Source organism: Eschrichtius robustus, chromosome 10, assembly GCF_028021215.1.
Source record: "Eschrichtius robustus isolate mEscRob2 chromosome 10, mEscRob2.pri, whole genome shotgun sequence".
Classification (NCBI taxonomy): domain Eukaryota; kingdom Metazoa; phylum Chordata; class Mammalia; order Artiodactyla; family Eschrichtiidae; genus Eschrichtius; species Eschrichtius robustus.
The window spans coordinates 82,916,794-82,941,761 of NC_090833.1; the positions used below are offsets into that span (position 1 = coordinate 82,916,794).

General features: G+C 41.1%; 1 protein-coding gene across 2 annotated transcripts; it reads right to left on the reverse strand.

The window, feature by feature from the left end:
* Window positions 1-9,142: 9,142 nt before the first annotated feature.
* On the reverse strand, window positions 9,143-22,823 carry QNG1 (Q-nucleotide N-glycosylase 1). Of its 2 annotated transcripts, none has more exons than XM_068552499.1 (4): window positions 22,630-22,823; window positions 21,289-21,548; window positions 15,003-15,198; window positions 9,143-9,961 (listed from the first exon to the last, which is right to left on the reverse strand). In XM_068552499.1, exons 2-4 carry the CDS (start codon window positions 21,538-21,540, stop codon window positions 9,729-9,731), a joined length of 681 nt encoding a protein of 226 aa, XP_068408600.1. In that variant the 5' UTR covers window positions 21,541-21,548; window positions 22,630-22,823; the 3' UTR covers window positions 9,143-9,728. The 2 variants fall into 2 exon arrangements, with proteins under 2 accessions (XP_068408600.1, XP_068408599.1); XM_068552498.1 differs by lacking the exon at window positions 22,630-22,823 and adding an exon at window positions 22,089-22,619.
* Window positions 22,824-24,968: the final 2,145 nt, after the last annotated feature.

Genomic DNA, 24,968 nt, shown 5'->3' on the forward strand with positions numbered 1-24,968 from the left:
CAGCCCGCATGCTGCAAACTACAGAACCCACGCACTCTGGAACCCACACACCACAACTACAGAGCCATGTGCCCTGGAGCCTGCGTGCCACAACTAGAGAGAGAAAACCTGCATGCCACAACTAGAGAGAAACCCACGAGCCACAACTAGAGAGAAGGTCGTACACCACAACTAGAGAGAAACCTGCATGCCGCAATGAAGAGCCTGCACCACAACGAAAGATCCCGCACGCCTCAACAAAGACCCTGCATACTGCAACTGACCTGACGTAGCCAAAAAAAAATAATAATAATTAAATAAATAAAATAAATAAATATTTTTAAAAATTAAAATGATAAACCATTTTCGCCTATAAAGTTGGCAACATCTTTTCATAATGTAATACGGGCAAGCATTCAGTGAGACAGACTGTATATTTGCACATTTTGCTGTATATTTTGCTGATAGGGCAAGCCCTTCCTCATTATTGTAACTTTCTTGACTATTCTTAGCATTTCTCTTCCAGAAGAACTTTTGAATCAGTTTGACATTTTCCAGAAGAAAGTTCCATTGAGATTTTTTAATTGAATTGCAGTTAAATTTTAAAAATTTATAACACATTTTTATAAACATAGAGGACAAATTTTAAAATGTATAAACTGCATGGCTCTTTTATGAAAAAGATTAAACGGCTCTCATGATAAGGTCCAGTCTTCTTGACATGGTATACAAAGGCCTTCCTTAATCTACTTTTTGCCTACCTTTCTAGACTCATCCCTGTTATTTCTTGCCTCACATTTTATTCTCCAGCATCAGCAGAGACCATATATTATTTATTTTTATGCCCCCAATGTTGAGCAGCATTTAATACATAGTAAATACTAAGCTCGTCGCAGAGATGCAACAAATATTTATGGAAATAAAAAACTAAAAAACAGACAGCAAGTAATTTGCTCAAGGCTACATGGTTGGTAAGTGGCAGAGGCAAGACTGAAGCCTATATGTGTCAGATGACAAAGTCAACACTGCCTCCTCAAAGGTTGAGCTCAGCTATAACTTTCTACATAATGTACGTCTCTCTCTCTCTCTCTCTCTGTTCCCCTCTCGGTCTTTCTCTCTCCCTGTATTTACTCAAATCAGGATCCAAACATGGTTCACATGTAGCATTTGGTTGACAGGTCCCTTAATTCTCTTTTAGTAACAGTTACCTCCACCTTTTTAAAAACTGTGGTAAAATACACATAACATAAAATTTACCATCTTGACCATTTTTGGGTATGCAGTTGAGTAGTGTTAAGTCCATTCACACTGTTGTTCAACAGATTTCCAGAACTTTCTGTCTTGCAAAACTGAAACTCTATACCCAGTAAACAACAATTCCCCATTCACCCCTTTCCCCCCTGGAAACCACCATTCTAATTTCTGTCTCTATGAATTTGACTACCCTAAGTACCTCATATAAGTGGATTCATATGGTATTTGTCCTTTTGTGACTGACTTATTCTCTTAGCATAGTATCCTCAAGCTTCACCCATGTTGTAGTGACCTTGGGTGGCCTAGGCCTGCAGCGGCTTGAAGCGGGGTTTCGGTTCCCGGCCAGTGACTGAGGTTGGGTCGTGGCAGTGAGAGCACCGAATCCTAGCCACTAGACCAGTGGTCAGTGACAAGGCCCTGGCCCTAAGTCTTTGCAGAAGAAGAATTCCCACAAAGATGGAAAGTAGTGAAACAAGTAAAGTATTTATTAAGAGAAAAAAAGAGTACAGTATGTGTGGATAGACACACAGGAGGGCTCAGAGAGAGAGTCGCGCCCTCGTGGCAGTTTAAATCACTTATATGGGGCATTTCGTCCATGTTTCCTTTGACCAATCATTTTGATTTGTCTGATTCAGAGTCCATATTTGGTGTATCTCAGGCTTTTCCTATGTGTGCGCACGCATCTCTTAGCCAAGATGGATTCTACCAACAAGGTTTGGTCAGTTGGCATGACTCCCCTTTTGACCTCCAAGGAGCCTTTCTGCACATGTGTAGTCGGGAAGGTCTCCTGACTTCGAGAATGAGGTCTCTTATCTTCTATCTAGGCAGGGCTGAGCCTCCTCTCTCAGTTGTCCTGTTATTCCCGTCTCAGAGTATCGGTCCACAAGGAACGAACTCAAACCGTTTGCCCTGAGGGCCCATCTGTCTCTTGCCTCAGTAGCATGTGTCAGAATTTCTTTCCTTCTTTTTTTTTTTTTTTAAAGGTTTTATTTATTTATTTATTTATGGCTGTGTTGGGTCTTCGTTTCTGCGTGAGGGCTTTCTCTAGTTGCGGCAAGCGGGGGCCACTCTTCATCGCGGTGCGCAGGCCTCTCATTATCGCAGCCTCTCTTGTTGCGGAGCACAGGCTCCAGATGCGCAGGCTCAGTAGTTGTGGCTCATGGGCGTAGTTGCTCCGCGGCATGTGGGATCTTCCCAGACCAGGGCTGGAACCCGTGTCCCCTGCATTGGCAGGCAGATTCTCAACCACTGCGCCACCAGGGAAGCCCTTTCTTTCCTTCTTAAGGCTAATATTCCACTGTATGCATATAACATTTTGTTTATCCATTCATCTCTTGTTGGACACGAGTTGCTTCCAACTTTTGGCTATTGAAAATAATGCTAAGCACAAAGGTGTACAACTATCTCTTCAAGATCCTGCTTTCAGTTCTTTTGGGTATATACCCAGAATGGAATTGCTGGATTGTGTGGTAATCCTATCTTCAATTTTTTGAGGAACTGCCGTACTGTTTTCCATAGCAGCTTCACCATTTTACAATCCCACCAACAGTACACAAGGGATCCAATTTCTCCACATCCTCACCAATGCTCACCTTTTTTTTTTTAATCACTTATTTGTTGAAGAAACTGTGCCATTTGTCCTTTAGAACATCTCACATTCTGTATTTGGCGATGGCATCTTTGTGTTGCCATTTAACTTGTTCCTCTTTTTTCCTACATTTCCTGTAAACTTGTAGATCTAGATTCTTGATTAGATTCAGGCTTAATTTTTCTGGCAAGAATACAGGTCTGTGTACTTCCCTATTGCAACACACCAGGAGGTACATGATGTCTGAGTATCTCACTTCTGGTGATGTTAAGATTATTAGTGAGTTCAGGTGCTTTCAGCCTAATCCATCCCTTTAAAATTTACCCATCAGCTTTTTACCTAATGGTTTTAACAACCATTGATATTATTTTACAGATGTATTATTTCATTAGGGATTCCAAAATGGTAATGTTCTAATTCTAATATTCCTTTTTGCATTTATTAGCTAGAATTGTTCTATAAAGAAGAGCTTTCCCACTATCAGGTTATCCTGAAATACAGTTAGTACAGGAACCATGCTTGATTTTTTCTTTCTCTTTTAAAGATATAATTTTAAAATTTATTTTTGGCTGCATTGGGTCTTCATTGCTGCACGTGGGCTTTCTCTAGTTGTGGCGAGCAGGGGCTACTCTTTGTTGTGGTGTGCAGGCTTCTCATTGTGGTGGCTTCTCTTGTTGCGGAGCATGGGCTCTAGGCATGCGGGCTTCAGTAGCTGTGGCGCGAGGGCTCAGTAGTTACGGCACACGGACTCTAGAGTGCAGGCTCAGTAGTTGTGGTGCACGGGCTTAGTTGCTCCACGGCATGTGGGATCTTCCCGGACCAGGGATCGAACCCGTGTCCCCTGAGTTGGCAGGCGGATTCTTAACCACTGCACCACCAGGGAAGCCCTAGTCAGCAAATTTTATACCTGAAAGGAATCTTAAAAATTACTTAGTCCCATTATACATTTGTTAATTTCTTATTTTATATTCGATATCCCTGAGTTAGACAAAAATTATTTTGCCATTTTATTTATTCATACCTGTATTAGGGTTCTCCAGAGAAACAGAGCCAATAGAATATATAGAGATAGGTATAGATACAGATCTAACTATAGACATATAATCTATATATGTCTATCTATCCCTCCACCCATCCATTCATCTATCTAGAGAGAAAGAGATTTATTTTAAGGAATTGGCTCATGTGATTGTGGGAGCTGTCAAGTCTGAAATCTGTAGGGCAGGCTAGCAAATTGGAAATTCAGATAAGAGTTGATGTTACAGTCTTGAGTCTAAAATCTTCAGGGCTGGGCAGCAAGTGGGAAACTCAGGCAGGGTTTCTATGTTTTAGCCTTGAGGCAGAGTTGTTCCTTCTTCTGGAAAGCTCAGTCTTTGCTCTTAAGGCCTTCAACTGATTGGCTGAAGCCCCCACGTTATGGAGTGTAACTGCTTTACTCAAGTCTATTGACTGTAAATGTTAATCACACCTGGAGAATATCTTCACAGCAACATCTAGACTAGTGTTTGTTTGACCAAATAACTGGGCACCTTGGACTAGTCAAGCTGACGACACAAAATTAACCACCACAATATCATCCTACCACAGCCTGTAAATGAGACGTGCATATATTTTACAAAATGATACAAAAAGAAAACTGGAACCAGAACTAGAAAATCAGACTCAGATTATCCTCTTGCATATGTAAATTAAGTAGGCATAGAGATTTTAACTGATTTGTTCAAAAGCTGATGACAGAACCAAGGGAGTGAGCATACAGTGATTCCCCTTAGGGCAGCCCAAACCCTTGGATCTTAACTCTGGATACTTTATACTATGGAGAACTCACAATTCTGGACTTCCTTACTTTGAGGATCATTACCTCCCATGGTTTGAGAGCAAATAAAAATGTTGCCTAGGCCATGGCAGCTTATCTTTTTCCCAACAAACGCACAAGCACAAGAAAGGGTTGATGGTGACAACGTTGAACTTTACCTGAGCTCTGTACTTTCAGAAAACAGTGACATTAAGAAATCCCTCCAGAGGGGCTTCCCTTTTGATGCGGTGGTTAAGAATCTGCCTGCCAATGCAGAGGACACAGGTTCAGGCCCTGGTCCGGGAAGATCCCACATGCTGCAGAGCAACTAAGCCTGTGTGCCACAACTACTGAGCCTGTGCTCTAGAGCCCGCAAGCTACAACTACTGAAGCCTGTGTGCCTAGAGCCCATGCTCCACAACAAGAGAAGCCACTGCAATGAGAAGCCCGCACACCGCAACAAAGAGTAACCCCCGCTCGCCACAACGAGAGAAAGCCCACGGACAGCAATGAAGACCCAATGCAGCCAAAAATAAAATTAATTAATTAATTAATTAATTTTTAAAATTAGAAAAAAGAAACCCCTCCAGGGACTTCCTTGGTGGTCCAGTGGTTGGGAATCCGCCTTTCAATGCAGGGGACGCAGGTTAGATCCCTGGTCAAGGAACTAGGATCACACATGCCGCAAGGCAACTAGGCCTGCACACCGCAGCTACTGAGCCCTCACTCAGGAGCCTGCGTGCCACAACTACTGAGCCTGCATGCCGCAACTACTTAGTCCGCATGCCACAACTACAGAGCCCATGTGCCTCAACTACTGAGCCTGCACACTCTGGAGCCTGCAAGCCACAACTAAAGAGCCTGCGTGCCACAACAAAAGATCCCATGTGCCACAATGAAGATCACGCATGCCGTAACTAAGACCCAATGCGGCCAAATGACTAAGTGAATATTTAAAAAAAGAAAAAAAAGAAATCCCTTCAACCTTTTAACCTTTTGTTTTCTGAAATCCCCCACCCTTTTTTTTTAAAGTTTTTTTTTTTTTAATTTATTGATTGATTGATTGCTTGATTGCTATGTTGGGTCTTCGTTTCTGTGCTAGGGCTTTCTCTAGTTGCGGCAAGCGGGGGCCACTCTTCATCGCGGTGCGCAGGCCTCTCACTATCGTGGCCTCCCTTGTTGCAGAGCACAGGCTCCAGACGCGCAGGCTCAGTAGTTGTGGCTCACGGGTCCAGTCGCTCCGCGGCATGTGGGATCCTCCCAGACCAGGGCGCGAACCCGTGTCCCCTGCATTAGCAGGCAGACTCCCAACCACTGCGCCACCAGGGAAGCCCCCCCCACCCTTTTATGTTCTGGGAAACGGTTTACCCAAAAGAAAACCATGTGACTTAGATAAGACTAACTGTCGACACTTTCTCACGTCTCCCTGCTTGACTTGTGACTGTGACAAGACCAAACACGGATCTTTCCCTTCACCCAAACCTGCTGACGCGAGGCCAGCCACAGACTCTCCAATTCCTCATTCTTTGTCTTTGTGAATGATTAGCTGAGATTAGAACTATCTGTCTGCCTCAAACTAGCTAGACACAAAGATAAAAATTTCCTCTTCAGCGAACTGACTGAGATGCCTCCTGATTGCAAAACAAACCCACCTGTGAATTCCCCCACCTGTAACCTGTCTACTCCTCCCTATAAAAGACTAGGGCAACACCACCCTGCCAAGAAACTCTCATCTTCCCATCTGGGGTGCTCTTCTATTGCAATTAACTGAATAAGGTCAATTTTCTTACTTGTTCAGGTATTGTCTTTGGCAATAACATCCACCAAAGGGCTGAGAATAAAAAACCAAAGTAAAAAAAGAAGAAAAAAGGAAAAAAGTGATCTAAGCACACTGAGAGAGAGATGAGTCATAGAGCTACAAGGAAAAGGAAGGTGTAGTTGCCTCAAGTCATGTACTGTGGCTCATTAAACCTATACCTCCTCAACTGGATTATTAAACCATTATCCATTCAGCTTCAGGGAAGAGGAACAGTGAAGGAGTTCATTAATTGATTTCTGGATTGAATTGAATGAAATCTATTAATTTCTTTAGTGCTAATCAGGGAGAAGTTAAAGGTTGAGAAAGGAACAAAAGCAGCCCCTGACAAAAGCTGCCCTGGCACTCACAGCTATGCCATGGTATTCTCCTGTTGAACATAATCTCAGACAAGGTTACTCAGAGACCTTGATAAAGTGAGACAAAATAAGGCCACTTGATAATTTTGCCTAGGCTACTGTGCCACACACACAGAACCAAACATCCTGCTATCTTGGCTGAAATGAGTGACTGCTGCTTCTTTACCAATTTCTGTCTTTCCTTGCTTCAGCCTGCCCTCTTTATAGATAAGATTTGAGATAGCCAAAGGTAGAATTGCCTTTGGCTGATGGCATCCAATTTAGAGAGAACCTTGCTTCCTTAGACCCTGTCCCAAGGCATCCTCTTACTGAGACATCCCATGCTGCAACAAGTAATTAACCCAACCTGTTTACTTTGGCTGGAAGACATCGACATGGTACCACGGCTAAACCACCAGATAATCCTAAAGAAATCAATGAAATATGTTTTAAAAAAATGTTTTTTGAGCTTGTTACAAAGCAAAAGCTATTAAAGGAAACAGTCACCAAGGAATCAGAACTAATGTTTCATCTCTGCTAGGGAACTGGTTTAACGACAGTAAACAAAGGACTTCCCTGAATGGAGGGCTGTGATGGGGAGGGCAGGGAGGGGCTCCAGGAGCTGTGCACATTTACATTAATTGTCTTTGAGATTAGCATGCAGAATAAATCAACATAACCAAAAACCTTTCTAGATCCTATTACTACATTCTCATCTTCTGGAACTTCAGGAGCTGGCTCCAAGTTCACTATGCTCCTCAGTCTATCCTGAAATCCATCAAGAGAGAAGTTATCTCTGTGCAAGGCTCACACAACCAAGAATATTAGAATTAGAATATTACTATTTTGCAATCCCACAATAGATCTGGAAAGTCAGCATCACTGGCTGTTAAAACCATTAGGTGAATTGTTATTTAATTTAAATTCTTAGTCTGTATCAGGTATGAAAACTATAAAATCCATGCATGGTGATGAAAACTTGCTGTTTCTTAATATCCATCCACACTCCTTAGTTTAGCTGGTACCCAATGCCTGGAATAGAGAATAGTTCCCTGGCCTCCCTGGCAGTAAGTTGTGGTCATGTGACTAAGTTCTAGTCAGTGAAATGAAAGCAAAACTGCACGTGGTAACTGCTAGAGCCTTCCTGTCAACCCCTGCACTCTTCAACTTCGTAGCTTCTTCAATCCTGCTGCCTAGATTAGAACGCAGACATCTTGGATCACGAGTCCAGGCTATGCTCAGTGTAACAAGAGAAAAGACAGCTGCGTCTTGGACATCAAGGAGCACCATACAGCCCTAAACTGCCTTCCCTGTCTTTTACATGATGGAGAAGTAAATGGGGAAAGCAGGAATCCCAGAGCTGGCTGAGCCTGGAGGGGGAAGGAGAGGGGAGGAGAGGGAGAGGTGGGGAGGAGGGAGAAGAGGGAAAAGACAGGAAGCAGGGGAAAGGGTACAGGGGTGGGCAGGACAGGGAGAGGAGCAAAAGGGCGACAGGAGGAGGAGCTGGGCCAGTCCTGAGGTCTAAGCAACTGTTTTGCTTGCGCTTCCTGGAGCCTTGTAAGAGCGGGTTAAATTGGAAACTATTAACTATGATACTTTCTACAGAAAACTAATTCAAAATTATGGCAATAATAAGGTGCTGAGTTCATTATCTCAGGAATGAAGGCCATAGCTAGGCTGGACTCACGCAGGGCAGGTTCAGGAGGGCTCTGGCTCCACACAATCGTTACTACAGCTTCAGGTATTACATTTAAGGCGGAACATTGCTCAGAGGAAGAAGAGGGATCTTCTCCCATGGCCCTTTCTTCAAAGTGAAGAAACCTTTTCCCTTAAGCCTCCCTGCAAACTTGCCCTCCAGTGTCACTGGCCAGAACTAGATTATATATCTATTACTAGAACAATCACAGGCAGAGAATAGGATTATCATGAATAATACACCATTCATATTAACTCAGGTCTATCTCCAGAACTGGGGACAAGATCACCTTCCCCTTAGTCACATAGGAGAGAGACAGATACAGGACCACTACTTCTGGTGGGGCAAGTTGTGCAGTACAGGACTCCAGGGGGCCCCACTCACATTCCCACTCATTGTCATTTGTAAAGCTATTATGACAAGTTTCCAGCAGATGGCAGTGAAGTGCCTGGAGAAAGGACGGCTTTTTCTGATTCACACAGTCACAGTGAGGTGATAAGGTAGGTAACAAAAATCAAGATTACGTTAGAAGGGAGGTGGGGATGAAGATGGGAGATGAGTGCTTGCTTGGTAGGTAATGAGAGTCCTGCAACATAAAGTAAATAGTCAGATTCATTGTAAACCTTTTAAAAGTATGTGTGGTAAATTCTATTTTAATGAAATAATTCATTCCAGATTTAAGAGAAGTTAAAAAAACCTTTATTCAATAAATTCTAATGTAGTTACTCTGAAGAAAAAAAAAAAACTGTACAGATATCCTAAATTGAAAATCATTATGTTTATCAATAAGAAGTTTTAAAAAATCTGTCAAGATTGATTTCTACAAGAGCAGCAGCATTCATACAGCAAAGACCCTACTTTCTCTCTCTCTTATATCAAATGATTAAGGTATATAGAAAATTACAACACCTTGAAAAAAGATACCAATTGAATGGATGAAATATTATTACCAAAGGTCAATCACATTATAAGGCATGATTAATTTTAAGAAATCTGAGATTTAAAGAAAGCATTAAATTTCCTTTACTATTTCTGTCATGTATCCATAGAAAAGGAAAATACAGTCAAAACTAAATAAGCAAACAAAGGAAAAAGTTGGCAATACAGAGTGATATGTCAGGAAAATATTTTAAGAGAGCCTGGGTAATCAATTTTCTTGTTGCTGTAACCTCTACCACCTTCTCTAATAACAAAGAAAAATTATACAAATAACTATGTGATATAAAAATGCAAGTTTTCTTAGGATCAGTTCACATTGTGGGTCAATAATATATGCAACGTGTGCGATGAAATGGAATTCCTTTCATATCTTCCCTGTGATCACGGGCATAGTCCCATAAGAAATAATCCAGAAGAATGGAATTGATCTCTCCACTAGTTTTTTCACCCTTTTTTTCAGTAAGCTCCAGAAGACAATCCCGGATCAGCTCAACACACCAAAGTGAACACCCTCTGATTTCCACCTCTTGCCTATTCCCATACGAAAGCATTTCTCCTGCAAGGGAAAAAAGACAGAGCAAGAAGCACTAATAGTCAATGAAATGAAATCTACTCAAAACTTTACTATAGGACAAAACACAGTATTTAAATAGTACTCATTTTAAAATTGTAAATCTCAGATTTATTTTTGGTAATTTAAACCATTTCTAAACTCAGGCATGAATTCAAAATTGCAAGTTAAGTTCCACAAGGACAAGGACCATGTCTGGCTTAGTTGTCTCAATATTCCTAGGACCTAGCCTAGCACCTTGCATATACTAGCTCCCCAATAAATATTTGCTAAATAAGTATGGGGTAACCATACATTTTATTTTTATTTATTTATTTTAAAAATTTTATTTATTTTTTGGCTATGTTGGGTCTTTGTTGCGTGCGCGGGCTTTCTCCAGTTGTGGTGAGCAGGGGCTACTCTTTGTTGCGGAGCACAGGCTCTTGGCACGCGGGCTGCAGTAGCTGTGGCACGCGGGTCAGTAGTTGTGGCTCGTGGGCTCTAGAGCGCAGGCTCAGTAGTTGCGGCGCACGGGCTTAGCTGCTCCGCGGCATGTGGGATCTTCCCAGACCAGGGCTCGAACCCGTGTCCCCTGCGTTGGCAGGCAGATTCTTAACCACTGCACCACCAGGGAAGTCCCTAACCATACATTTTAAAATATGACAGCAAGATTATTAAATTACTTTTAGAGAGGATTTAAAATTTGGGTTTAATGTCAGGAAAAATAAAAACATTATTGCAAAATCTAGAGGACTCCTAGGGGGCCAAATAAACAGTACCTCCCTTCCCCACTTAACACTGTCTTGGGGACACGCCAGGTACATCAAGGAAAACCTAGGAAATCAAAGTTCTTAGCTTGAGCAAGGAAAACCATGATCGTTCTTCGGATTCAGGATCCTTGAGAGCTTGTTTGGAGGTTCTAGCAGGGGAGAACAGCTGCTCGTATACCCTTGACCGAAGAACGGTCCTCCTCTATCGGGGAAGGTTGTCCTCTTCCACCGAGCGCGCAGCTTCGGGAGGGACGCACGTGGAGTGGTGAGGGAGGAAGGGGACACCCACCTAACCAGCCAGATCAGCCGAATCAACCCTGGCCATCAATGGGGTGACAGATGTCGCAGCCAGATTGCCCTCACATCCTGGATTCAGGATCCTTTAGTCAGCTCTGCCTGAATACGGAGCCGCGAGCTCCTATAGGACCTGCAGTCTATTCAGCACCCACCTCCAGGGTATATCTGATCCTGCAGGGTGGGCACTGGCAGTGCTTTGCCAGGGAGACTAGAGTTGGGCTCATCAACTCAACTGCCTATAAAGATAAGCCAGATAGAGTAAGTGGATGCAGCTGCCAGATGCAAACTGTGGTGAGCTAGAGAGCATGTGCTGCCCCGTGTAAAGGTAAACCCAATGTCCCTGTATTTCTCTACTCTTACAAGAGAAGCCAGAAAGTTGATTTTCATGTGAAATCTCCTACTTGTCAAGTGCTGATAACTAATTAAAAATTGCTTAAAACACGGTTCAAGCCAAACAAAACACATCTGCAAGCTATATTTGGCCTCTGGCCACCAATCTGTACCCTTGCACAGAGCTTCACAGTATCTGAGAGGCCCTGTGATCCACTGAGACCCAGGGGAAATACCCTAGCCCCATTGAGTTCCACTCTGTCACCTAGGATCTTAAATAGTGTCCCCTCCATCCATCTCTCCCTGATCCCTGGGGCAGGTGGAAGAACAGACACTGGCTGTGTCCCTCCATTTCCTTACTTTGCCCCAGGTGCCAGCATACAAATCCATTCTTCAGTTCTCTTGCTAATCAATTCCTTCAAACTTGACTATCAACTTGCCAGATTTGCCAAATCAACCATGACAGTGAATTTGGAGGTAGATACCACCACCCAAGTGGAGCCATTAGATAAGACCACTGCCCCAGCTAACAGCTTGACTGCAATCTTGAGCCAGATGCACTCAGTTAAGCAGCACCCAAATTCCTGATCCATAGAAACTGTGAGATAATGTTTGTTACTTTAAGTCATTAAATATGAGCATAATTTGTTACACAGTAACAAATAACTGTAGAGTTGAACTGTGTTCCTCCCCACCCCTCCCCTCCCCCCCCCCAAAATACTTTCGAGTCCTAACTCCCGGTACCTGTGGATGTGGCCTTACTCGTAAAGAGCTCTTACAGATGTAATCAAGTTAAGATGAGGTCGTAACTGTGTTAAGATGGGCCTTCAATGCCATGACTGCTGTCCTCATAAAAAAAAGGAGAAGATACGAAGAGACAGAGGAGACACACAGGGAAGAAAGCCATGGTTGGAGTGATGCAGCTACAAAGCTAAGGAATGCCAAGGACTGCTGGTAGCCACCAGAAGCTAGGAAGAGGCAAAGAAGGATTCTTCCCAACACCCTTCAGAGGGAGCAAGCATGGCCCTGCAAACACCATGATTTTAGACTTCTAGCCTCCAGAGACATGAGAGAATACATTTCCGTTGTTTTAAGCCATCAAGTTTGTGATAATTTGTTATGTCAGCCATAAGGAAACTAACAAAGTAACTAATACAGCAACTTATAGTATGGCATAGGACATGGACTTTGAAACAGAAAAAGAATGAAACCATTTGAGAGGACTGACATAGATTAGAGTCAGGGAAGGTAACCTGGCCAACATATTAGGCCTAAAAGTCAGCCTTAGAATCACAATGAAGAATCTAATTTAGCCAAACTGCATTGTCAGTCTTTATAGCTGGCTAAAAAATATGCCTTTGGCGAAGAGATGGGCTAAAGATAAAATGAACAGAAATCTAGGTAGGTAAATGAACAGAATCTAAGTAGGTCTTCCAAGGGCTGCCCTGCCCGGAAGAGAAGAGAAGAGAAGAATTATACGCGTAGCATATCCTCAAGTTTGGAAAAAGTATCACTGGAGACCAGTTAAGGAAGTTTCTACCTCATCTAATCAAGCCACCTGGTTCTAGATTTCACTTAAGATAATTTTTAGGGACTTCCCTGGTGGTCCAGTGGTTAAGACTCCATGCTCCCAATTCAGGGGGCCCGGGTTCAATCCCTGGTCAGGGAACTAGATTCCACACGCTGCAACTAAGAGCCCGCATGCTGCAACTAAAAGAGTCCACATGCCGCAACTAAGACCTGGCGCAGCCAAATAAATAAATATTTTTAAAAAAATTTTTTTAATCAGTGTCCTAGACTTGCGTGTGCTCCTTTATATTTATAAGTTCTATCAGTATTTCTCCTCTAGTTTGCTAGTAAAGTACTTTTTGGGGGAAAAAAAATTCCAACTTTGCTTAAATAAACTAAGAGGCAAGGGAATTTGTTCCCCCTATGACAAACTAGCGAAGGATAGTTTGAAGCTGGATGTAATAAGAGGCAGTAACAGCTGCAGCTGGACATCTGGAAAAGAGCCTCTGGAGGTGAAATGGATGGTAGAAGAAAATTCAGACAACTCTGTACAACTATGCTGGGTGATCCCTTCTCACCAGAGTTTTTCTCACAGCAGCAGAGACAACTGGGTGCTCTAAAAACTCAGGAGAAGGAGATGGACAAAGCATGGAGAGTCAGGAAAAGCTATGTGGAAGAGGTAACATTTGAACTAAGCCTTTGTGGATGTGTAGGATTTGAATTGAAAAAAAGAAAATATGGGTGAGGGAAACCAAGCAACAGTGTGTTTAGAGATAGGAATGAACATTCTATACGTTGGCCAGAAAAAAGATCAGCTGAATATGGCTGTATGTAGAAGCCCTGACTGCTAAATGTTGTCCCTTTTAAAGGTATCCAACAATTAATGACCCCAGACATGAGCATTATGACATAAAATAGCTTGTTATTTTCCAAATGAGGAAATGGGCAAAATGGATTGCCCAAGGCTGCATAAAAACCTGGTAGAAGCAATCATAGGAATAATGGTACTTTTCTATCCTGTGCTATTCTTATTTTGGGTGATTGAAATCTATTTCACAAGAGAAAATTATTCAATCATAAAAACTACTTCTTTTAAAAATAAAGAAAAGGGCTTCCCTGGTGGCGCAGTGGTTGAGAGTCTGCCTGCCAACGCAGGGGACACGGGTTCGAGCCCTGGTCTGGGAAGATCCCACATGCCGCGGAGCAGCTGGGCCTGTGAGCCACAATTACTGAGCCTGCGCGTCTGGAGCCTGTGCTCCGCAACAAGAGAGGCCGCAATAGTGAGAGGCCCGCGCACTGCGATGAAGAGTGGCCCCTGCTTGCCACAACTAGAGAAAGCCCTCGCAGAGAAATGAAGACCCAACACAGCCATAAATAGAAATAAATAAATTTATAAAAAAAAAGAAAAAAAAGAAAAAACTAGCTGAAAGTACTGCACCTAAAAGAGAAATTAACATGAAAATTGTACAATATAATTATTTTCCTTATACAAAGAAATGTTTAAAAAACAAAAAGCTGGGGGGGAGGGCAGAGAAGGGGGAGGGGAAAAAAAAACAAAAAAAAAAAAACCAAAAAGCAAAAAGCTACTTTTCATACAAACACAATTATCTATACTCATATATTATAATAAGGCTCCCACTCTTGAGAATCAATAATCAAACCCAATAATGGTAAAAAATAAGCCTAGGAAAGTGAGTGACTTGTGTAAGATAAGCCAGTGACAGACCTTGGAGCCTCCTAACTCAAAATCCAGTACATATTACCTATCACTCAGCCCACCTTTTGTTTCACAGTGTAGTGTGCTCTTCAGCTTAACACTCTTTAAATACAAACCTGAACTGTCTTAGTGTTGCACACCTTCACGTGACATAAATTTAGGTTTCATTTTATTATAAGACTCTGAAATGATGATGTCCAAATACTGTGATTTCCAACAATATCTATATTCCACACTGTAAACAACAAAAAGCAATTTTCTCTGTAATTTAATTGCCCCTGCATTCTTCTTTACATGTGCTTTTAACAATAATAGTGTTTTGTTTTGTTTTTTAAGGAAAGAAGACCTTTTGTAAAAGAAACTAGACAAAGACCCAACGACAATTCATAGTATAACAAAGAATGTCTTAATTAAGCTGGCAAACCTTTGAGAAGCTTCTCCAGTAGTTCGTCAGAGTATTTCAGGGCTCCCAGGTAAACAAGAACCTGAGGTAATCTATAGTCAGCAAACATGGTGATTCTGGAGATGTCCTTAAAGCAGCCGTCTCCTTTTCCCTCTAATACACTCCACGTATCTGCCACAAGGATTTGGGCCCGTTTGTAAAAAGAAATTCTTTTCCCCTGATGAATGAGGAGAATATAAATGTTACCTGGGTATGTGAAAGCTTTATGTATGCTATTAAAAAAAAGGCACACATAGAAAACATTTTTCAAGGGTAGAATAATCTTACTCTTTGGTAAGAATTTATAGACCTTTTACAGAAAAAAAGAAGGGGTCTAATAAATACTAAGTTATCTCTATCACTCCAAATTTACTTCCTATATTTTTCAAAGCACATAAAATACAATTTATGTAATCATGGCACTATTTAGTGTTCTTTTTCAATGGCATTACTTCATATACATATTTCTGTGTCACTATAATCCACCTGCTTGCTATTGTTAAGGGCTAGATAGTATTTCTTTAGAAAGTTTCTTAAGTTAAAAAATATATGTTTTTCTGATTGCAACATAATTCACATTAATTGTATAAAATATGGAAGAGTATAAAGAAGAAAATAATCATTCCTAAATTCACCTCTGAAGAGAATTACAACATCCATTTTTTTTTTTTTAATGCTATTCTTGTCTGCTTACATTCTTTGTATGTATGTATGTATGTATGTATGTATGGCTTTGTTGGGTCTTCGTTTCTGTGCGAGGGCTTTCTCTAGTTGTGGCAAGCGGGGGCCACTCTTCATCGCGGTGCGCGGGCCTCTCACTATCGTGGCCTCTCGTTGCCGAGCACAGGCTCCAGACGCGCAGGCTCAGTAATTGTGGCTCACGGGCCCAGCTGCTCCGCGGCATGTGGGATCTTCCCAGACCAGGGCTCGAACCCGCGTCCCCTGCATTGGCAGGCAGATTCTCAACCACTGCGCCACCAGGGAAGCCCACAACATCCATTTTTTTAACTGTTTCCTTTCAGATAAAATGATTAACTTATTTCAGAGATAAAGACAAAACTGATCAACAGCTAGAATTTATCAAGTCTACCCTTTTTTGGAAATGGTCCAAGTTAATATGTAAGTTCATATAACAAAATTAGTTACCAATTATATTTATACATGGAAGAAACAAATTTAACCAGGCATTATAAGAGAATGGGTCATAATTTAACTCAAAAATTCTCTATAGGGACTTCCCTGGTGGTCCAGTGGTTAAGACTCCATGCTCCCAATGCAGGGGGCCTGGGTTCAATCCCTGGTCAGGGAACTAGATCCCACGTGCCACAACTAAGACCCCGGTGCAGCCAAATAAATAAATATATATATATATATTTTAAAACTCTCTATAAAACTACAAATGCTCATTAGCTTTCACTATGGAAGAACAAAGATAATTACAGTCTACTCCTAGTCCTAACACCAGTGCTAATAACCTCAAATCATCTTTTATAACTGCTAGTCTGTTAAATGTGAATTACCAGTATCACTGGCTCCCAAAATATATTCTGATCACCTCGGAGAATGTTTTAATAAGTAAATGACATAAAGAAGTAAATTAAAAATGAAATTAAATTCTTCAAGGAAAGACTCCATATAAAAATTCTTTAAGATGATAATATAGATTCCTATATTTACTAAAAACAACTCCAATGCTACACTGTCCTAATGAGAAATAACCTAATATTGCTTAACCTTAAGGTATACCTCTTACAATCAATCCAGACTTACTTTTACTAAATAAACTAAATTTCTTTTTTTTTTTTTTAAACTAAATTTTCTAAGGCCACCACTAAAAAAGCAGGTATCTTGTTTTCTCGGGCAAACACATACACTCATTTTTTGACATAGTGCAAAGACTAAATTACACTGAGTGCTGGGGGAACAAATCACCACTAAGAAATATCCCTGTATCATTTGGGAATAATCTATATTCTCAAACCTATCAAAATATGACAACCTGGCACCTGTCCTCTATATACGCTGGACTTATATATGGTAACTAGGTTTCTAATTCAAGTCTACTTTATTAAACAGCAAGGCATAAAACTTAATTTGCAAAATAAAACTGTTTCAAACAAAATTATTACATCATAATATTTACTATGATAGAAGCTATTGTCTCCTATTTCTAACAAGATTCATAGAGCAAACTGGAAAAATCTAGGAACCAGACTTATATAACAAAATCAGTGCTAGTATCTAACAAAACACAAATTGTCACATCATGAGCACTGTTTCCATGGTAGCCAACTAGTATCACAAAGATTAGATTATAATACCCTAAAATGAAAACAAAAACAAAAACAAATTCAAGTGAGGAATCTAAAAATAAACTCAAATCACCTATAAAACATTTTATTAACAAGCTGATATGGTTTTTAGTAATGAAATAATTTTAGTAATAAAATTCTACGTCTCTAAAATATTAACTGATATCACTGAAAATACCAGTAAATCCCCAAATAACAATTACCCTATATGTTCCATAATATTGCTTTGTGAATAAAATATTTGCAAAATAGTACCTTTATAAAATAATTATCAGTGTAAAACTCTATAACCATGAGTTGATTTTCTGCAACAAACTTATTATGAACAAATTAGAAAGGTCAAAAATTACAAATGCTTAAGAGTAACATAAAATGTTATCAATTAAAATATCAGAAAAGCTCATGTTTTCATGTATATTTATCAGTACATCAGCGTAAAGAAGCCAATCTATTAATTAGAACTTTTATATAGCTACTGAATAGTCTAAATCAGAGTCACTTGGAGAGCTTAAAAAAAATAGTTCTTTTACCCATAGATCAGAATCTTTGAGGATGCTGCTTTGGAAATGTATCTGAATTCTGAAGCTTCCTAACTGATTCTGGGGCACAGCCAGGTTGGGAAATCACTGATCTAAAACTGTCTCATTTAGACAAATTTTCTAATTTCATTTATTTGTTCATAATGTCTAAAAATGAATGATAATCTCAGTAACTAAATAAACATTAAAAACAATTGTAACTATTTTTATGTAACTTGCTGAAGATTTAAAAATACAGCAACCAATACCATGACCATATTATGAAGGAGCAGGGAAAAGGGCATTCCAATATGTTGTGGCTGATCATCTTTCTGGAGAAGAGTTACCATTTTTATGTATCACAAGCCTGAAAATTCTGGCCATGCTCTGACTCAGTAATCCCATTATTAGGAATCCATCCTAAGAAAATATTATGGGTGTGAACTGTTGTCAGTATTGCTTATTATTATATAAAACTGAAAACAATAAGATACAAAATTCAATTTAAAAACTACAACTGTGTATCACAATTATTGTGGTAAAATAGTTCGGGCAAATAATTATGGTAATGTACATCCATAATGTACAGCCATACATCCATTAATGACTTTTAATGTGAAGTCATTAAAAATAGTAGTATGGAAAAAAAAGTGTGCTGTGAAGAATTTTTATTGACACAGATGCTCATAATATGTTAAATTTTAAAACAGTTTATATAGCATAACTCTCCCCCGCTCATATGTATACACGTTCACACACACAGAGAAAAAGACCAAATTGTGAACAGTGGTTACCTCTTGGCAGAATAAAGACTGCTCCTCTGTACCTTCCAAATTCTGTATTAATTTGTTTTACTTCTGCAATTAGAAAATTTTAAAATATGGATTAAAAGACATTTGATTTTAGCACTTTCTGAATTCAGAAGCAGCGCCAAAACTTCATTAGAATTCCTTTAGACTTGGAATTAATTGAGCAAAGTGCTTTAACTATTTATATATCTTTTAAATGAATATGCAAAGGTAACTGTAAATTAACTAATCAAAGGGTTAAGTGAGCACCCACTACATGCTCAATGTTATGTCAGGAATCATATGGCTTTCAGAAATATAGTGCTTTTGAGTAACAATAATGATAAACTTATGAAAAAATATAATACTCCTTTAGGAAAGTGTTAAAAGGTTTAGGTTTGATTTTTGTTACATTTTGGTGATATTTCTGTAAGAATGTATTTTAGAAATAAATACTGATGGGAAATGGTTCAGATACTAATTTGCATTTAAAATGTATCAGCCTTAAAATTAATCTATATCCTGGTACAGTTTTTAACTGAACTTTTCAGCATACATAACAAATCAAAAGAAAGCACTATGCTGTAAATAAAAGAGAAATTCAACAAATGCTTATTAAATCAATATCATAATCTACCCAAAAAATCACTGCTTTCTTTCACAAAGACAAAAATTCAGGACAACTTGAAAGTAAATAAACTACATGGTGTCCTGAATTCATTCCATCCTGAAGTCATGTTAGATTTAATCTTAGCCCTCCTTCTACAACAACCATGTCATTTCTGGAATACACAGACTCTTAGCCACATTAATGGCAGTTTGATTTATTTTATACACTGTTTAATATATTTATAAATGGTCGGAATGATGGACCAAGGAACTTGATCCAAATTTCCTGAAAACAAGGTTGAAATGACATACTTTGAAGACAAAGATAAATCTCAAAGTACCCTCTGCATTAGTAAAATGGTTCCTCACAAGAGAATAAAGTTCAACAGTGGCCTAGCGCCTCTTTTCTAAGAACTGCCTCTGTCCGGTCCATTCAGTCCTCGCCCAGGAGTTTCAGAACCGAGAGGAAGTTTCTCCCTCTCTCCCTGATGGCTGAAGCGATAAAATGCAAAATTCATGGACCTTTTCTACTTCATGGAGAAAGCTGGTCTGCAGCAAGGGAAAAATGGAGTCAACAGAAACAAAGAAGAGAGACTGAATCCTGATGGCACTGAGTCCCTGATCCTGGATGTTTATCCCCAGTACCTATCCCCAAATTCTTTTTGCTTAAGTTTTTTCTTGTTTTGTGTCTGTCAGTTGCAATTAAAAGAATCTTAACATACATAATCAAGCATCTCTCACTTTACAGCAGAATTGAAAAGCTAGCTATTTCTTGACTAAATGACCTAAGATACACTAGTTAACCTTTCTTTTTTTCAGACTTTGGTTCTTGGTCTGCAAACAGGACTGTAATGTTCCTTGTCCCTAGGCCCCACAGAGTTGTTCTGTGGATCAAATGAGAGTGTCTGTGCAAACACCTTGTAAATCATAAAGAATGATTTGAACAATATTACTGGTAATTTTAGTTGTTGAATTGTGATTACAAAAGGGTAGCTTCAAAATTTTAAGTTGACACAAATATTCATTAACTTAGTCAATAGATTTACATTATATGATCCCCCTGAAGTTGCTTTCAATTCTACGTCACAGTTAAAATAAACAGTGATAACGAATTCTAAAAGAATTATACAAAAGCAAAATCCAGGTGTACACTGGGAGAGTACACAAAATGTTCACCATTTTAAAAGAACGCCTATTTAAACTTCTTTGTACCATAAAACAAATAATATTGTTAAAGTACCCTGTGCATGAAAAAGAAAACACATAGTATATATACATTAGAACTCTGCAAGAAATATTTTTTATTAGAGAGAATTTAGTATACATCCTGATTTTCATCCAATGAAGTAAATTTTTTGAAGTACTAAAAGGACCTCACTATCCCTAAGTGACAACATCATGTTGAAGGTCTAGTGTTAATTCAGGTTTGAAACATTTTAAAGGACAGAAGAATAAAGAGAATACACTGATTAGAAAACAATAAGAAAAGTAATATCTCTGAAACACTACTTAATAATTTTGTTATTGTTCCTTTGTTCCACATGGAAAAAAATTCCAAAATTAAAATTTTTATTCTCAAAAGGAATTCTGGAAGTAAAAGAGTTAACTATGAGAAGATAATTAAAGAACTCTAAAATGGCCAACAGGGGCTTCCCTGGTGGCACAGTGGTTAAGAATCCGCCTGCCAATGCAGGGGACACGGGTTCGAGCCCTGGTCCGGGAAGATCCTACATGCCGCAGAGCAAGTAAGCCCGTGTGCCACAACTACTGAGCCTGCGCTCTAAAGCCTGTGAGCCACAACTACTGAGCCTGTGTGCCACAACTACTGAAGCCCGCGCGCCTAGAGCCAGTGCTCCGCAACAAGAGAAGCCACTGCAACGAGAAGCCCGCGCACCCCAACAAAGAGTAGCCCCCGCTCGCCGCAACTAGAGAAAGCCTGCGCGCAGCAACAAAGACCCAATGCAGCCAAAAAATAAATAAATAAGTATATTTTAAAAAATAAAAACTAAAAAAAATAAAATGGCCAACAGAAGCAACTCACCTCAAACTGAGTCACATCTCTATAAGAAGGAAAGCTTTCAACTACTAGGTGCAATAACTTCTGAGCACTTTTATCACTTTTTCGGACACAATTAAGAAAAGAGCCTTCAAATTTCTCAAGCAGAATTTTCCCGGTTTCATTGAGAATCCGATGCCTCTCTTCTATCAAAGGCATGGGGACGTCTGTGTCAGAACGGAGTATATGCCGAACCTCATCCAGGGTCACTGTGGCATAGTACGAAGCACTAGTCATTGGTATCCCTTGGGGAGAAAAGGAAAGGCATTGGAACAATGTCATACTTTTATATTCATTAGGCCCTTGCTATTGCAACACAATTAAAATGAAACCACATAATTGTTAAAGGAATGCATAATTGTTACAGGAATGCAGTAAAAGTGGACGAGTAATTAAAAATCAGAAGCAGATCCCTCATTCTCTATTTGCTTGTCTGTATTTATTCATCCACTTCTAACAATTGTAATATTACATCAGATGTATTTTGACCGTGTAAAATGTGTTATAATTTCTGCCCTTTGTTCCTCAGATGCCATCAAAGTGGCATTCCTTAGAAAACTGACTTTGACTTAGCTGTGACAATGATAAATATTAGAATCATTTCCCACTGAATAAAGATTTCATGCCAGCCTCTTCTCATACTTTTAAGCAGAGGTACCGGCAGTGAAGATCTTCAGTTTCGCCTTATCAACACATTATTCCATCTCCCAACCCGCTCTGTGGGACCCTCCCACTAAACTGAAACCTCAAAGCTGCTGGGTCTGACCGGGAGAAGGGGCACCAACCTTCATCCAAGGCTCTGTTGACCGCGGCGCACAGGGACCAGTATCCACTGTACGTCTTCCCCCCGTACCCGACCAGACATTTGTGCTCGTCACTCTCCGACCAAAAGGAGAAGTTGAGCGTGTCTGTCACGAACACCCAGTTAACGGCGGCCTCGTCGGCCGCCTTGGGGTTCAGCTCGTGAAAGGCCTTCCAGGCCCCCACGCGCAGCTCCGGCCCCGCGGCCTTGGCCAGCAGAAGCTCGGCCACCCTCCGCACGCCTCCGCCGTCAATGAACACATCTCGACTGTTCTCGGCAATGAATTTTGCGGACTCCCTGGGAGTCAGAAGCCCATCCATCCGCCCCTCCCCTGTGGAAAGGGAACCGACGCTTTCGCCCGCGGGCTGGCCAAACTCCCTTCCCTCTCTAGCTGGGTTAAGGGTCAGGGTCCCCTACGACTCCCCCTCCCTTCCCACCGCGGGATCGCTGCCCTAAAAGGCTCCCGCCCTCTCAGAGAGGCTAGCAAAACCGACTGGACCCAACCCCGACAGCCGCAGCCGTACCACTGGGGAACTGCGCAGACTGCTGCGCTGCGCCGCGCGCCGGCCGGAGGCCGCAGGCATTTCCGGGAGGGCGGCTCCGCCCACTCGTGCCGGGGCGCACTCCCGGGACCCGCTTCCGCTTTTGGAGGTCTGGAAACCGCCTCGAAGCGTCCGGCGCGTCCTTGCTGGGAGTTACCCACTCCGAGACGTGGGGCTCGGCCGTTTTGCCCGTGCTCCCCACCCCCTCCCGCGGGCACGTGGGCCTGCGTCCGCCGCCGTGGCCCGAGTCGCGATGATTCCAACCGGTGTACTGCGTTGCCCTCCCTCGGCTCCCGCCCTCCCCTCTCCACGGAGGGCGAAGTCTGGGCAAGATACCATTGGCGACGCCCTGCATCCGGGTTCCTGGAACGCGAGCTTTCTGGCCGCGGGTCTCGGTGCGGGGGGCCGAGCCACCCCTAGACTACGACACGGGTTGGCGGTCCCGCCACCCCCACCCCCATGTCCCAGGAAGGCCACTTCTTCATTTTGCTGAATCCTGGCCCATTTGGAGGTTTAGGTTTAGTTGGAATGTTTGGAGAAATGGATGAGGAAACAAGTGTATTAAATCGTTAAATTAATATTATGTGCCTGGATTTGTGCTTAGATACCGAATCCAGTTTAGTCTACGGCCGTGTCAAAAGCAGCAATCGTAATCCCTATTTGTGCAAGAGAAGCTGAGTGGTTCAGTGCTTACTTCCTGGTCACAGCAGTGGTCTGGGCTGAGATTCCATCTCCAAGTCAAAGGCACTTTCTTCGAACCAAGCTCACCAGTGCCAACCATCCTGGTCAAGTAAGGAACTATGTCAGTGGCTCTAATCAACTGAAGAGACATTAGTATAAAATATAAGTATCACCTTACAGCCCCAAACTTAAAAAAGCAAAACAAAACAAACGCACACAAACCTTCTAGTAGTATAAGGAGAGAGGTTTAGGAGTCAATTTAGTGATGATCCAAGTTTGCCTCTTGATGAAATTTTAGTATAGAGGCATGTATTTTTTTCTCCTTCAGAGACTTAAATCTCCATGGATCATATAAAACGTTCACATCTTTGAAAATCACCTATTAAAAATAATCATCAGTAGTCATCTCTAGTTATTGAATTTGGGGAGTATTTGGAACTTTAAGCCTGCAACTGTGACTTTAGAGAAGCAGAACACCTTCATCCCAGCAGTTTCTTCATTTGGATAAGAAAAAGGAACTTTAAAAGCTTCACTACGATTTGCTCTCCCAGAAAAAGTCACTAGTACAGTAATACGGTTGTTGAATAAATGTCAACCTGTTGACTACCCCAGCAGTTGTAAGTCTTGGGAGTCAAAGAAGTTGATTAGTAGGGAGTTCCCTGGCGGTCCAGTGGTTAGGACTTGGTGCTTTCACTGCCACGGCCCCAGGTTCAATCCCTGGTCCGGAGCTAACATACTGCAAGCCATGTGGCCAAAGGAAAAAAAGAAGTTGATTGATTAGCAAGAAAATTTAGCAATCTACAAAAGAATCCAAGAGGTTAAATAATTTAGGCCATTTTCTTATACTGAGGCTTGTTGACAAAAAAAAAAAAAATCAAAATCGACTATGTTCAGGCTATTGAGTGAGACATAAGAGTAGTATAAACAAAAGTAAAACATGCTTCCTTCTCTCAAGGAACTTAAGATAAAGCATAAACTTTTCGTGTATAGGAGGAGTTTTTTTTTTTAAGTATGTTTGCAAGATGCTAGGAATAGAAAAAGTGAGTTCTTTACCTACTCAACATCCTTTCCCTCTTTCTTCCTTCCCAGCAGAATTTCTTTTTTTAACATCTTTATTGGAGTATAATTGCTTTACAATGGTGTGTTAGTTTCTGCTTTATAACAAAGTGACTCAGCTATAAATAAACATATGTCCCCATATCTCCTCCCTCTTGCGTCTCCCTCCCACCCCTCTAGGTGGTCACAAAGCACGGAGCTGATCTCCCTGTCCAGCGGAATTCTGATGTTGTTCAGGAATCCCTCTCTCTTACCCATAGTTGGTGTAGCACAGCATCCTCAGCTCCAGAGGTGGTCTGGACTGGTCTAAGGGTAATATTACCCTCTTGCCAGGGATTGGATTAGGATCATGCATGTTCCCCAGTTCACGTCAATGAGTTGCAAGGATAGGTTTGCAGGATGCTTCCAGAAAAGCTTTTCCAGGAGAAGTGATTCATGCTCCTTCTGGACATGGTTGTTCTTGGATATGAGGCTTGAAATTGCTACAGTCCTTTTGATGGCAACCTGAGCATGAAGTTTACACATGGGGGAAGCCAAAAGAATAGCAGAGAAATGGAACTGAAGCTGAATCTGGCCTCTGTACC

Excerpts from the sequence above, each read along its gene's own strand:
- QNG1 (XM_068552498.1), bottom strand. The coding sequence starts at position 22,425 with ATGGATGGGCTTCTGACTCCCAGGGAGTCCGCAAAATTCATTGCCGAG. Across the intron at positions 21,549-22,088 it reads CAACAGAGCCTTGGATGAAG|GGATACCAATGACTAGTGCT; the intron begins GTTGGTGCCCCT and ends TTTCTCCCCAAG. Across the intron at positions 15,199-21,288 it reads GAGATGTGACTCAGTTTGAG|GGGAAAAGAATTTCTTTTTA; the intron begins GTGAGTTGCTTC and ends CTCATTCATCAG.